Here is a 13,024-nt window from a genome sequence, read left to right on the forward strand (position 1 = left end):
AAATTAGAGCGAAGGGGCCAACACTGAAGCTAAAGAATTAGCACAAGAAATGCTTCCAATCATCTTGCAATCAATAGAAATTCTGTCATCATGCATCAGGTACCCTTGATCTTCGTTGATATATGATAATTTAATAATACTTCAGTTTTTTTAATTACTAAAAAACATATATATAATGGTAATTTTTTTGCTATATTGCATAAGTATAATAAAAAAATAAGTTACAGTTAATTCTGGCACAAATTTAAATCAAGCCCTTAATTTTCATTTTACTTCAAAATTTCTGTTTGTTTTTAATGGCTAGGACACAGCTTAAAAACAAAGACATAGATTTAACAGAGAGCAAAAAATGTGTAAAAGAAATGAAGAATTATTGGAATAACGTTTGTGTGATTCTCACTTTTTTTCTTGTAATTGTTAGAATTGCTGCCTGCAAATCATTACCTAGAAAGAATTCTGAGTTTTGAAAATTAAAGTATAATGTTGGTATTGTTCAAATATTTTCTTTAATTTCTGGGACAATCATCGGCACAATTGTAATGCTTATCTGTCATGCAACATGGGAAATGTTGCTATTGCCTAAAACATTAGATTTTTATTTTCCATGTAGCCTGTATAGGCTACATATAGCCAGTTTCTAGATTACCTCCATTCCATACAACATAAGAGCATTAATTTATTGTTCAAATTATCAGTCTATTTATCACTTAACAAACTAGGCTATTTGAAAGCTATAAACACTTTTACTAATATATGTAATTCATATAATTTAAATTGCATTTAATTTATAAAAGTATATCTAGTTGGTAATTGTTAACACATAGTAGTTGCTATAATTAATTTGTAACACACCTGTCTGAAGCTTAATCAGATCTTAATTACCTCAGGTACCAAGTTTAGTTTGGGTCTCCCTAGGTGTTATTTAAAATTCTTGAGGGAATTTTTACCGCAAACTTTGCACTGAAGCAAAAAACACAGATATTGCTTAAAATTTAAATTTATTCTACCTAACCGTTTTTGAAAGTTGAAAAATTCTGATGTGTACATCACATGACTTCCTTGTATGGAATATTGAATTATACAGATTTTTTCATGTATTTCATTTAAACTTACTTCCTCGAATTTCATTAGAGATATATTTCTCATTCAGTTAATTCAGTTCTAACTTCACGACAAGGCAAAAATACACAAAAATTCAGAATATCTATATTAAAAATTTAAAAATATAGAAAAACTTAAAACACCAAATACAGTTAAAACAATTAACAAAAAAAATTTTACAATTAAAATTACAGTTTCTATGCAAAAACAAGCAATTCGATCGGGGGCAAGAAGGCTGATTTTTCGGTGCACAAAACTGGAAGTTTAGTTTTGGTCTCACTCGGCAAAAGGGCACTGAAGGAGTAGAAACTGAATTTGTTGTGGACGCTATGCTGAGTCAATGTATGAGATAATTTAATAACTTAAATGGTAATCCCAGAATGGATTAAGCATAATTTAATTCACAGTAATAAAAGAAGATGTTACTTTGTTATTGTGAAGCTTAGTTTCTCTAGATTGGCAACAAATCCACTATTTGCTAAGTTTCAAATGTAAATATGGCTTCTATGGTAAGAAAATTAGGCTTAGCCGCATGCAAACAACTTTTAAGTTGTTGAATTCTACAACTATAACATGATGGTTAACTAAAGGCATAAAAACCTTAACCAGAAGATAAGAACAACTTAATTCAATGATTTTTAAAGCAAAAGATGCACAATTTACAAACATACAGTAAGACCCCGCTTAGCGCTGTTTCGGTTTAGCGCTCTTTTATTTCAACCCGGGGATTCCACGAAATCGCGCGCAGCATACGGGGATTCCACGAAATATTATGCAGCGATAGGTTTCAAATACATATCCGAAAGAGTGTACTTGTATTTCTTGTTTGGTGCGATATTGTACAGGCATATTTTTATTATTAGAAACATTTGTTGACATTATTGTAAGTAGGTATTAATTTACATATTTAATACTATATTTCAGTGTCAAATATTTTGATCTTTAGTTTTTTACTATGGGTGATAATGAAAAAGAAAAGAAAGCAACCAGAAAAAGCTCAAAACTAAAATGGAAGTGATTAGAAGATTAGATTCTGGTGAACGTCAAACTCTAATTAGTGCTTCATTGAATTTGCCAACTTCAACAATAAGGACCATCATGAAGAATAAAGAAAAAATACTGTCAACGGCAACTGCAACTACGTCAAGCTCTGCAACTAGAATTACCCATTCTAGAAATAATATCATAGAGGAAATGGAAAAACGACTGTCTATATGGATTGACGACGAAATTGACCGCAATATGCCATTAAGCCAATCTATCATAATGGAAAAAGCTAGAAGAATTTTTAATTACATTCAGGCTGAGACAATTGACAAAAGTGAAACTTTCGTTGCTAGTCGAGGATGGTTTAATAGATTTAAACATCGAAATAACCTTCACAACATAAAGATTACAGGAGAAGCAGCAAGTGGTGATACAAAAGTGGCGGCTGAATTTCCAGCGATATTAAAAAAAATAATTGAAGAAAGAAACTATCCTCCAGAATTGGTCTTTAATGTTGATGAAACAGGCTTGTTTTGGAAAAGAATGCCAAAACGAACATTTCTATCCCGTGAAGAGAAACGGGCACCAGGATTTAAAGCTGCAAAAGATCGCTTAACCCTTCTACTAGGTGGTAACGCAAGCGGAGATTTTAAATTAAAACCATTACTAATTTACCATTCCAAAAACCCAAGAGCGATGAAAGGCATATCTAAATCAACTTTACCTGTAATTTGGGAGTCTAATAAAAAAAATCATGGATAACTGCGAAAATTTTCCAGGATTGGTTCACTGAACATTTCTGCCCGTCTGTTAAACGTTATTGTGAAATTAAAAAACTTGAACAAAAAGCACTTCTGTTAATTGTGTCCAAGCCACCCAACAAATTTATCAGACTTAACAACATGCATTCCAGTCGAAGTGGTTTTCTTGCCGCCTAACACAACTGCCTTAATTCAACCAATGGACCAAGGCGTTATATCAAATTTTAAGGCTTATTACTTGCGGCAAACCTTTAAGCAAATGTTTGAAAAAACAGACGGAGAAGAGAACCAGTCCATAAGAGAATTTTGGAAAAACTACAACATCGTGGATGCTGTAGAAAACATAGGCCTTTCTTGGAATGAGGTAACAGAAAGATCTTTGAAAGGAGTATGGAAGAATATTTGGCTGGATTTAAGTAAGAGCGATGACGTTGGACACTCTGTCGATGTGGATGAAATAGTGGAAGAGATAGTGAAATTAACGAAGCAAACCAGTTTTGAAGGGGTAAATGTGGAAGATGTCAAAGAAATAATTCAAGAAGCAGCGGCTAGTCTTTCTAATGATGAGCTCAAGGAATTAACTGAACAAGGGGTAAACAAAAATGTTGACAGCAGTGATTCAGAAGAAGAGCAAAAAGAACTTTCGATGGCGTTTGTAAAAAGGAGTTTGTGTACCATAACTGAAATAATGGATCAATTCATTGAAAATGATCCGAATTTTGACAGGAGCTCAAAAGTAAGGCGTGGTGTTAGAGATGCTGTATCCATTTATGAACAACTTTTAAGAGAACAACGCAAAAGAAAAAGGCAAACAACATTAGATGCTTTTGTCACAAAAAGGCAGAACACTGAAAACGCGGAAGGCTAACTAAATATGACTGACTGAGAATTTTATTTTATTTTATTTTATTTTTTTTTTTTTTTTTTTTTTTTTTTTTAAAGAATATTCGTTTTGTTATTTATATTTTGTTTTTATTTTTGCAAGAAATAATAATGTGGTATTAATTTGGGCTTTAAGAAATAAATGTTTGGTTTTATTTTTATTAAAAAAACATACTTTTTAAATTTAATACCTAACCAATTTCCTAGCCATCTTCCCCTAACCCCAATATTTACATGTAAAGATAGCCTCATTTAACGCTGTTTCGCATTACGCTCTACCTCTACTTTGATGGAACGTATCCCCCGCGTTAAGCGGGGTCTTACAAGACTGTATAAGCATAAAGAAACTGAGCTGAGTAACAAAGTAGATATATGTATATATACATATATTTTTATACTTTTGGTGCAGCCGATTGCAACCAAAATAGGAGGGTGCATATCTGCTTGTTATAGCAGTCCTATATATAAAAGTTCAATGTTCTAAGGCTACTCGTCTTTGAGTTATGCAAGATACATGCATACGTACAGACGCCACAAGAAAGTATCATCTAAATCCATTTTATAATTCATTTGGGGAAAAAGAGTCTTTTATTCTGTCCTTACGTACAGATGTCATGCAAAAACATCGTTACATTGCATTCAGTCGTGGTCAAAATGGATATTTTCGTTGAAATGATGCCTGAAATTTTTCGCAATTACAATACTCCTTTTTCTTCGTACAAGGAAGTACCGTAATTTCCGGAAGAAACGCCGCGGCGTTTACGTGTTTAAAACTTAAATTTTCAGCGGGTGCGACGTTTCTACCCATGCGGCGTTTAAGTGCACTAAAAATAAAATATTTCCTATGATGGTCATTGTACATAGTTTGGATGGCCTTGTCATTGTGCAGAGACTGGTGCTGTTCCCACACAAAAGACCACTCAATTGCTTTTTGCGAACGTTATTTTGTTTACATTCTTTCCCTTGAACAGACCTACATGCCTTATTCACTCTAAAGGAGATCTCAGAACAATAACATTCTTCCCCCTTTCAAATCAACATTCTCATCAGTTCGAATAGTCTCTTTCCTCTGCCATTCGATGAATCTTCCAGGACCCATCCTCTCCCCATCCCTGCCTTTTCTGCAATTTTTTTCAAAGGCTGACACGACACCACCTGCCTCGCATCGCAATAACGAACTCTGATGTATTTCCCCTTCAGCATGAATGGATTTTTCTTGGCATTCTGCCAGATACAGATCCCACCAGTTTGGGTACAAGTACTTGTTGGATAGTTTTTAAGTAAGAAGGGAGCGGAAAATTTTTGAAAATGTCCCTAAACGGCACAGAAGCTATACTGCTGGTTTTAAGCTTAATGTAATTTCACGTGCTGAACAAATTGGAAATCGAGCAGCAGCTCGAGAGTTTGAAGTGGACGACAGATGTATTCAACGTTGGAGAACTGAAAAAGAACTTCTTAAAAAGATGCCACAACAGAAACGAGCCAAAAGAAGTGGTACTGTAAGGTGACCAAATCTAGAGGACGACCTTGCAAACTGGATAACGGAGCAATGAGGAAAGGGAATGGCAATTTCAACTGTAAAAATTCGCTTACAAGCAAAATTTATAGCAAAACGAATGAACATAAATGATTTCAAAGGAGGTGTAGCAGATTTATGAAAAGAAAAAATATTTCTGTGCGTACTAGAACAACAGTCGGGCAACAATTACCAATGGACTCTCAGGATAAAAAGTCATCTTTTCTAAAATATGTGACAGCTATTATTAACAAAAAAAAAACTTTTTCGGTCACAGATAATAAATATGGATGAAACGCCATTAGCTTTCGACTCTCCTGCAAACAGAACTGTTGATGAAACTGGTGCAAAAACTGTATCTGTGTTTATGATGAGGCATGAAAGAACGTCATTTACATGTGTGTTAGCTTGTGCTGCAAACGGTGACAAGCTAAAGCCGATGATCATTTTTAAACGAAAGACTATTCTGAAGGGAGATTTTCCTAATGACGTAATTATTTGTGCAAACGAGAACGGCTAGATGTGCGAAACAATCATGCATGAGTGGCTAAAAAAATTTTGGCAGTGTCGTATGGGATCTTTTTTCCAACCAAAGGGGTTATTGATAATGGATTCCATGCGTGCTCATTTCTCTGAGTCAGTGAAAACCAGATGTCAAAAATTGTCTACAACCGAAACAATAATTTCTGGTGGTTTGACAAAAATCTTACAACCGTTAGATTTTTCAGGTAATAAATCCTTCAAAGCTGAAGTCCGAAAGCGGTGGGAGTGTTGGATGAGTGAAGGATTGCATACGTAAACCAAAAGCGGTAAAATGCATATAGCATCTTACGAAGAAATTGCAAAGTGGGCAGGAAGTGCGTGGAAATCGGTAGAAACATCGTCAATAATAGCAGGGTTCAAAGAAGCTGAAATTATATCCTTAGATAAAGAGACTGTAAACCAAGAGGATGAATGTGATGATCTGGAAGACTTAGATAATCTTTTTAATTCAGATAGTGAAGAATCATATTTTGATGGCTTCATATGATGTATAGTTTGCTGTAATTCGTAAGTAAAATTTAAAATTTCCTTTTGTCATCCAAATTTAATATTTCGTTGTTGCAACATTTTTTATAATATAGTCTGAGTATTACAAATATGGACTTCTTTAGTGGGTAAATATAAGTATATACGTGAAGGTAAATGTATTTTCCACATTTCTTACCTTTAATTTATTTTTGAGTTATGGTTTCATTTCATGCATTTTTCTTAACCGGTATGTCATATATCAGGACTTAGGTTGAGTTTTTGTATCTATACGGCCCACGACGATGTCACGCAATTTAATCTATTGCGGCGTTTCTGTGTAATTTTAATTTTTTTCCCGCCATTTTTCTCCAGTGCGGCGTTTACGCTGATGCGGCCTTTCTTCCGGAAATTACGGTAATAAAAATATTGCAACACAAAGTTACCAGTCACCTGGACTTGGCAATGAATGCAAGGTTTTCCTTTAAGGTGTTTGTTAGTACAGTATGTAACTAACTGCATGTTCATGTACGTCTGTTGATATCTAAACTTATCAATAAAGTCTACCTTGAAATTTTACTCTTATGTTAGGCAGCGGCTGTTGATCAAATGACAAGTTCGATGGCAGCTAACCATCGTCCAAACTCTCACATGTGCTTATGAGCTATTCTTCAGACTTTATACCAAACTTCTTTCCACTCAAATCTGTATAAATTCTGGAATGAACTAGCCCATGACAAAATAAGGCAGTAAGAAAGATATAAACTAAAATCAAATCTGGCTAGTGAAATTCAAATACAATGTCACAAACTAAAGATGTTTCTTATGTTGAATATTAGTATATCTCGCCACGGAATTGTTTATTTTTTCTGTTATATGAATGTCTTATCTAGTTTTCATGATATGTAAAAGTGTTGTTAGCTTTTCAGTGAAGTTATCTATTGAGAAAAAAAATATATTTTTCCATGTAAGCTTTAGCTTTAGTTTTAAATACTGCATAGCATTAGGTAATTCTAAAGGGAGTTTGCTGTTATTAAAAGAGCTATGCACTATAGTCAGGTATATAATTTGTCAGTAAAGCAAAACTTTATGTCAACAAATTATATATATGATTAATTTCTGTACCTCTGTTGTCATTGTTTAGATGGAATTTATTGCATCAGTTTGCTGAAATGTCAGCAAATGCAGCACAGTCTCCTCCTCCTCTTAGTTCGAAAACTTTACAAGCATACAATACTGTGTTACGCATGGCATCCAATGGCTCATCTAAAGTATCATCTTTCACTTCGGCAATAGCTGATTTTCTCCCTCCACTGCTGCGTAGCGTCTTGGGTCAGTGGAACTCTTACACTATAACAACAACTGCATGGGTAATTATTTTCTATTTTTGATTAATGTTTGTCTCTAAATTGATTAATTATGTTTTTAATTAATTATGTGTATTATGTATTATAATGTATAATTACCCACTACAGTCTATGCTGTTGAGTCCAAGCTCAAATCCTGGACAAAGCATAGGCGTTTCAGATTTTAGTATCGTTATGGAAAAAGGACATTTAAAGTCTGTCATTTGTGGTGTGCTTAAATAAATTGATTATTTGTATAAACATCTGTAGAGATATTACAAATAATAAACAAAAATTCTGATGTCATATATGTCTCAGTATAGGAAAATCATTTATTTTTCCATACCTTGAAATAGTAGGACATTTTTAATGCCATTTATTACTTATCAACTACAGAATTTCTTTTTAACCCTTTTATCTGTATTTTGTAATCTGCAATTATATCAAAGTATTTTCATTTTTAAAAAATTTTGCTTAAATCAGTAAGGTTTGTTTTATAAAGTGATTTTTTTCTAATTGAAAAAGTAAAATGTTATTTTAATTTCTTTGTTGGTTTTTTTCAAGTGATGTCTGTTTCATAGAATTTTGAATATTATCATTTCTATTTAGTTTACATATCATATCCATTTATAAATGCATATTTTCAATACTAAAGGTGTGATGAATTGGCACGTTTTACGAGAGCTGTGGACTCGGTAGGGAAAATGACCGACTCCAACTCTGGAATTTTAAAGACTCTGACTCCCTCATATATATGTAAACCTATACAGATGTGTTAAAGCTTATTTTTTTTTTTTTTAAATATAAAAGAAGTAATAGATGCTACAGAAAAACAAATGATGGCATAGCAGATTATATATATTATTTAGCATTTATTATGAAATACAAAAACTGGCATTAGTAATTTCTAAGAAACAGTAAAGCTTTGGCAAGATCTTCTTTGATAAAGGACCGTAGATCAGATTTGATAAACTTCAGAGCTGAGAATAGCCTTTCCATACTATTCAGTAGGAGGGTGTTACTGTTAAGGCTATTTCTTTTAGCTTTTCAGGATAGATTTGTGTAAGTTCTAAAAGAGGTGTCTTGCAAGAGAGATCATATTTCTCTATTTCAAGGGCTGTGTAGAAATCTTGTTTGTATTTTTTCATTTTTATATCTAAAGTTTCCTGGCTCTTTATTTTCATTCACTTTGCCTTAGCCTTTTCAATATTATGCAAATATTTCTCAAAATCTAATTCATCAATGGAAGAGGATAGTGTCTGCAGTCTAACTGTCTTGATTCGAATACTCCAGTTGTTCTGAGAATAATGTCATTCTTAGTGAAAGTTCATAGATGGCTTTCTTTGCCTTTTTAATTTCTTTGTCATCTAAGAAAATTCGGTGTTTTGGATCTACATATATTGAACCCAGCAAGCTCTCATTATCTAGCAAACTAATTTCTCTTTTCTTCATTGAGGAAATGATTCCTTCTGCAATAAGCCCTCCCATTTTAGAAAGATCAATTATCACATTTTTCCATTCTCATAGAAGGAAGCCTCCTGTTAATTCTCCAGATTGTAGCTTTATTTTGGCTATATACGGTGTAGAAAGAATAGTTTCTAACTTTGCAAGATCATTCCGCAGTCTTTCTGTTAATGAAACATTAGTGTTATCTACATCTTCTAAGAAAGTTCTTAATTGTAACAACTTCTTTATCATCAAATATGTACTTCCCCATCGTGTTGCTTGATTAATAATTGCTCCTTTTCCTGTTTTCCGCCCCTCCTAAGAATGGCATCACGTTTGGGAGTCTTTGCTGCTGGTGGTGCTTGCATAAATTTAACAGTCAGAATTGTAGCATAGGTACCAATGAGATTTGTAGCATTTGATGCATTTTGCAGCCATGGGCTCCTTTTACTTGTTGTGAATTTTACTACAATAATGCCATCTATGAGCTGAAGAAGAAACTAAATGAATCAGTTTAATGAATAATTGTAAATATCACATCTATCCTTCTCCCTTATATTTATTTATTAATATGTATATCAAATAGAAAATAACTAAATATTATTAATCAATATAGTCCATAAATAAAAATAATAACTCAGTTTGTCATTAAATTCTTTTTCAGTTCACTTTAATTTCATTTCAAATTGGAACTGGAGTCAACGTGTTTTTAGCAACTCCAGCTCTCCGACTCCTTTTACCCTAAAATCTGCCTAACTCCAATTTCGACTTCATGACTCTGACTCCACAGCTCTGCTTTTTACAGCTCAAAAATACCAATTAGTTATACTTTTCAAGTGTTATTCTGTAATCTTTAAATTGAGATAGCAATTTTTTAAGGGGGGGGGTAGGTTAATAATATGTTGTTAGATGTTTTTAGATCTTTTTTGATAAACAAGAGTTCAGTAATTAAAATTTTAATGTATGTAAAAAAGACCGAAAATCAGGCACTCAATATCCGGAATGATCTAAAATCTGGGCCTCCAGACTACGTATTTATTTCATAAAAAATTAGTTGGAATATTTTATATATAAAAATTCATTTTGATTTTAAAAATTACAGAATTCAGTAAAAATTTGTTACAAATTTACATTTCTTTCTTTTTTAGAGAAATGATTTTGCTAATGATATTATACCTTCGGAAAGTTACATATCATCCATTGAACATGCCCACATGAATTGTCTCTCGAGTAAGTTTCAGCTAATATATACCTGTTGAATGCTGAAAGTGAAAAGTCTAGTCAGTCTCAGTAAACAATTGAATAATATTTTCCAGTGTGATTTAACTTGATTCATGCTAAAAAATTAATTAAGTTTAATATACTGCTTTATTATTTTTAAAAGACTGGTGATACATATTTTACATTTCAGGTCAAACAAGGTTTTCAACAAGTCCAAATCTGAAAAGACTTTTGCATACTTTAGTTCGTTTTGCTGGTGATTTGATTATGTAAGACTAATTTAAGCAGATCTCTGCCAAAATTTTAGCAGTGAAATTATCTGAAATTAAATAAAACTCATTTTTTAGATCAAACAGATTTGTTATTAATTATAGCTTTGTAATATATGCATCATCTGAACTGAAAATTGATCCTGTGCTATTATGTTCTTTAAATAAAATTTTTTGAAATTATTAGAAATTTATTAAAACTTTATTAAAAATTTTATTGATAGAAATCGTTGTTGCGTGCATGATCTTAATTGTAAAATTTGAATTTGTTTATTAATTTTTATTTAAATCCAGATTTGATACAACTAGAATATGTGCCTTATTCATAGTATAATTAATAATTTTGGTATATACATATAAAGTTACATTTATTGAAATCGATGAGTTTTTTAAAATGCCATATTTATAGTCCAAATCTTTATTTTGCTCACTTTATTTATTACTGTAATATTATTTCTTTGAATGCAGTATTGTGATTTCTGTAGAGCTTACATATTGCCGATAACACTAAGTTACATCAAAAGTCTTACACTATTTTTTCATAAAACCGGACCTGTAGTGATGATTGTGCACTTTTTGCATTAAACTGAGAAAAACGTTCACTTCAGATGTTTTGCTACAGGTTTTACAAAAAAGTGAGGAATAGAATATTTTTTAAAAGGTGAAATGGTTAAGTAATGATGCAAAACATAAAATACCAGAACAGTATTTAGAAGTGTTAATGAATAATCAAATTTAAATTCTTAGAATTATGCAAAGGAGCAAGGTTCAGATTAAACTATAAATATTTTTTAATACAAATAATTGTTTAAAAAAATTCTTCTGTTTTTCTGTGTATTTAAGTGTATCTATTTGCACATATTTTCCTCGTTATATAAAGATTTGAATAATAGTTTTTTTAATACAGTATTTTCCATTTGAATAATCTGCATTTCTGTAATAAGTTCAGAAATGAAGCTAACAGAACTAATATCAGGTGTGCCTCTTTGTGTAACTTAAAAAGCAGCAGAAATTACCAGAAAAAAAATTTATTTCCTGGGTAGTAATTAATAATTTTGAGGGGAGGAGATGCGAAATTCCAAATTCAAATATATACTGTATCAGTATTTAAATGTATTTATCAGATATGCATATTGAAATAGTTTGAATTTACTTCGTACTTCTGAAGAACTTTTTCAGTTTCGCTGCTCCAAACTGATATTCTTTTCTAAAATAGACTTCCTAGCAGTTAAATCATAAACAAATATTATGGTCATATCAGCCTCAAAATTGCAAAGTTTTTAGAATGGAAACTCAAGTTATATGTAACTTGAAGTAAATTTTTTTTAGTTGCTACTGTATTAACATTGATGTTTTCTGAAAGTATAAAATTTCAGATTTAACAATTTAAAATTTCAGCATTTGTATCTAGTGATGAATATTCATGCTTAAACTTTTTGAATTTTGATTTGTTTAGTATTCTTAACTCTTATAAATTTTTTAATTAATTTTTTTGAACTGCTAGTCCTAAAATATGTCATCTAGTTTCTGAGCAGAAATAACAGTATACATAATTGTATACTGTGCAGCTCTAAATTTCTCTAATTGTCAGTTTGACTTTCAGCTAATGAACTAGATTAGGCTATATAAGTATCAGTAGAAGTTACTACCATGTTAATTTGCCATGTAGAATGCAGTAGAGGTTTACACTACATGAGATCTCTGCCAGCATTTGATCGAAACTGTAGTTGAAGAGTTAATTTCAGTCTTATGCAGGTATCCTAAAAAATAATAATTTAATTAATTTCTGTCTTGGTTATTCATCATTGCTAATTATAAGCCTAAGCTAATGCAACATGTATTCTGTTGTTAGTTCTGTTTACTGTTGATACTCTGACAGATTCTGTACTAGAGTTGGCCGTATGTAGTATTGATATTTGTAATGATCCTGTGCAGATGACAAAATATGCATTAATCCTCTAATATCGTTATCAAGATTTTTCTTTTATTATGTAGATTGTATATCGGTAACCTGTGTTAGTATGCTGCAGCTAGTGTCAGTTAGTCGCCTGTGTTATTTCTATGCTGTATTGAATCTATATAGTGTCCGTCCTATGCAAGTAATTCAACATAAGAATTTAGAACTTATCACCAACTAAATAATTAAAAACGTAGCTTATTTAAACCTCCATTTTATTAGTATATTTGAAAAAGAAGGAAGCCATGGCCATTGAAAATAAGAAAGAAATAGATAAATACAAGTGTGGCATAATAGTGAAGTAATTGGCGAGGCCATTTGACATTGATGATCTGCACTATTCTGAAGAAGAAGGAAGAAATTAAGAAACTTGATATGGCTAAAGGAGTTACCGTTACTTAAAAGCATGATCCAAAACTTCTAGAAGATTTTAGGAAGCTGTTGTTGTTGCGGATAAACAAGAAGCAGTTAAAAGACAATTCGGTGTCGGAAGCTATTATAAAGATAAACTACGGTTATATTATTTACCA

At 31.9% G+C, this 13,024-nt stretch overlaps 1 protein-coding gene across 2 annotated transcripts in view; it reads left to right on the plus strand.

The window, feature by feature from the left end:
• Positions 1 to 13,024, plus strand: part of poe (E3 ubiquitin-protein ligase-like protein poe) — a 281,770-nt gene that overhangs the window by 137,943 nt on the left and 130,803 nt on the right. For both annotated transcript variants that reach the window (XM_085822285.1, XM_085822286.1), the window contains exons 26-29: positions 8 to 99; positions 7,400 to 7,625; positions 10,196 to 10,277; positions 10,459 to 10,537. In XM_085822285.1, coding sequence (XP_085678411.1) covers positions 8 to 99; positions 7,400 to 7,625; positions 10,196 to 10,277; positions 10,459 to 10,537 — 479 coding nt within the window. The remainder of the gene's footprint in view (positions 1 to 7; positions 100 to 7,399; positions 7,626 to 10,195; positions 10,278 to 10,458; positions 10,538 to 13,024) is intronic.

The sequence above is a fragment of the Stegodyphus dumicola genome, chromosome 8, assembly GCF_044657685.1.
Source record: "Stegodyphus dumicola isolate Sdum_Otavi_A_Nest chromosome 8, ASM4465768v1".
Lineage (NCBI taxonomy): Eukaryota > Metazoa > Arthropoda > Arachnida > Araneae > Eresidae > Stegodyphus > Stegodyphus dumicola.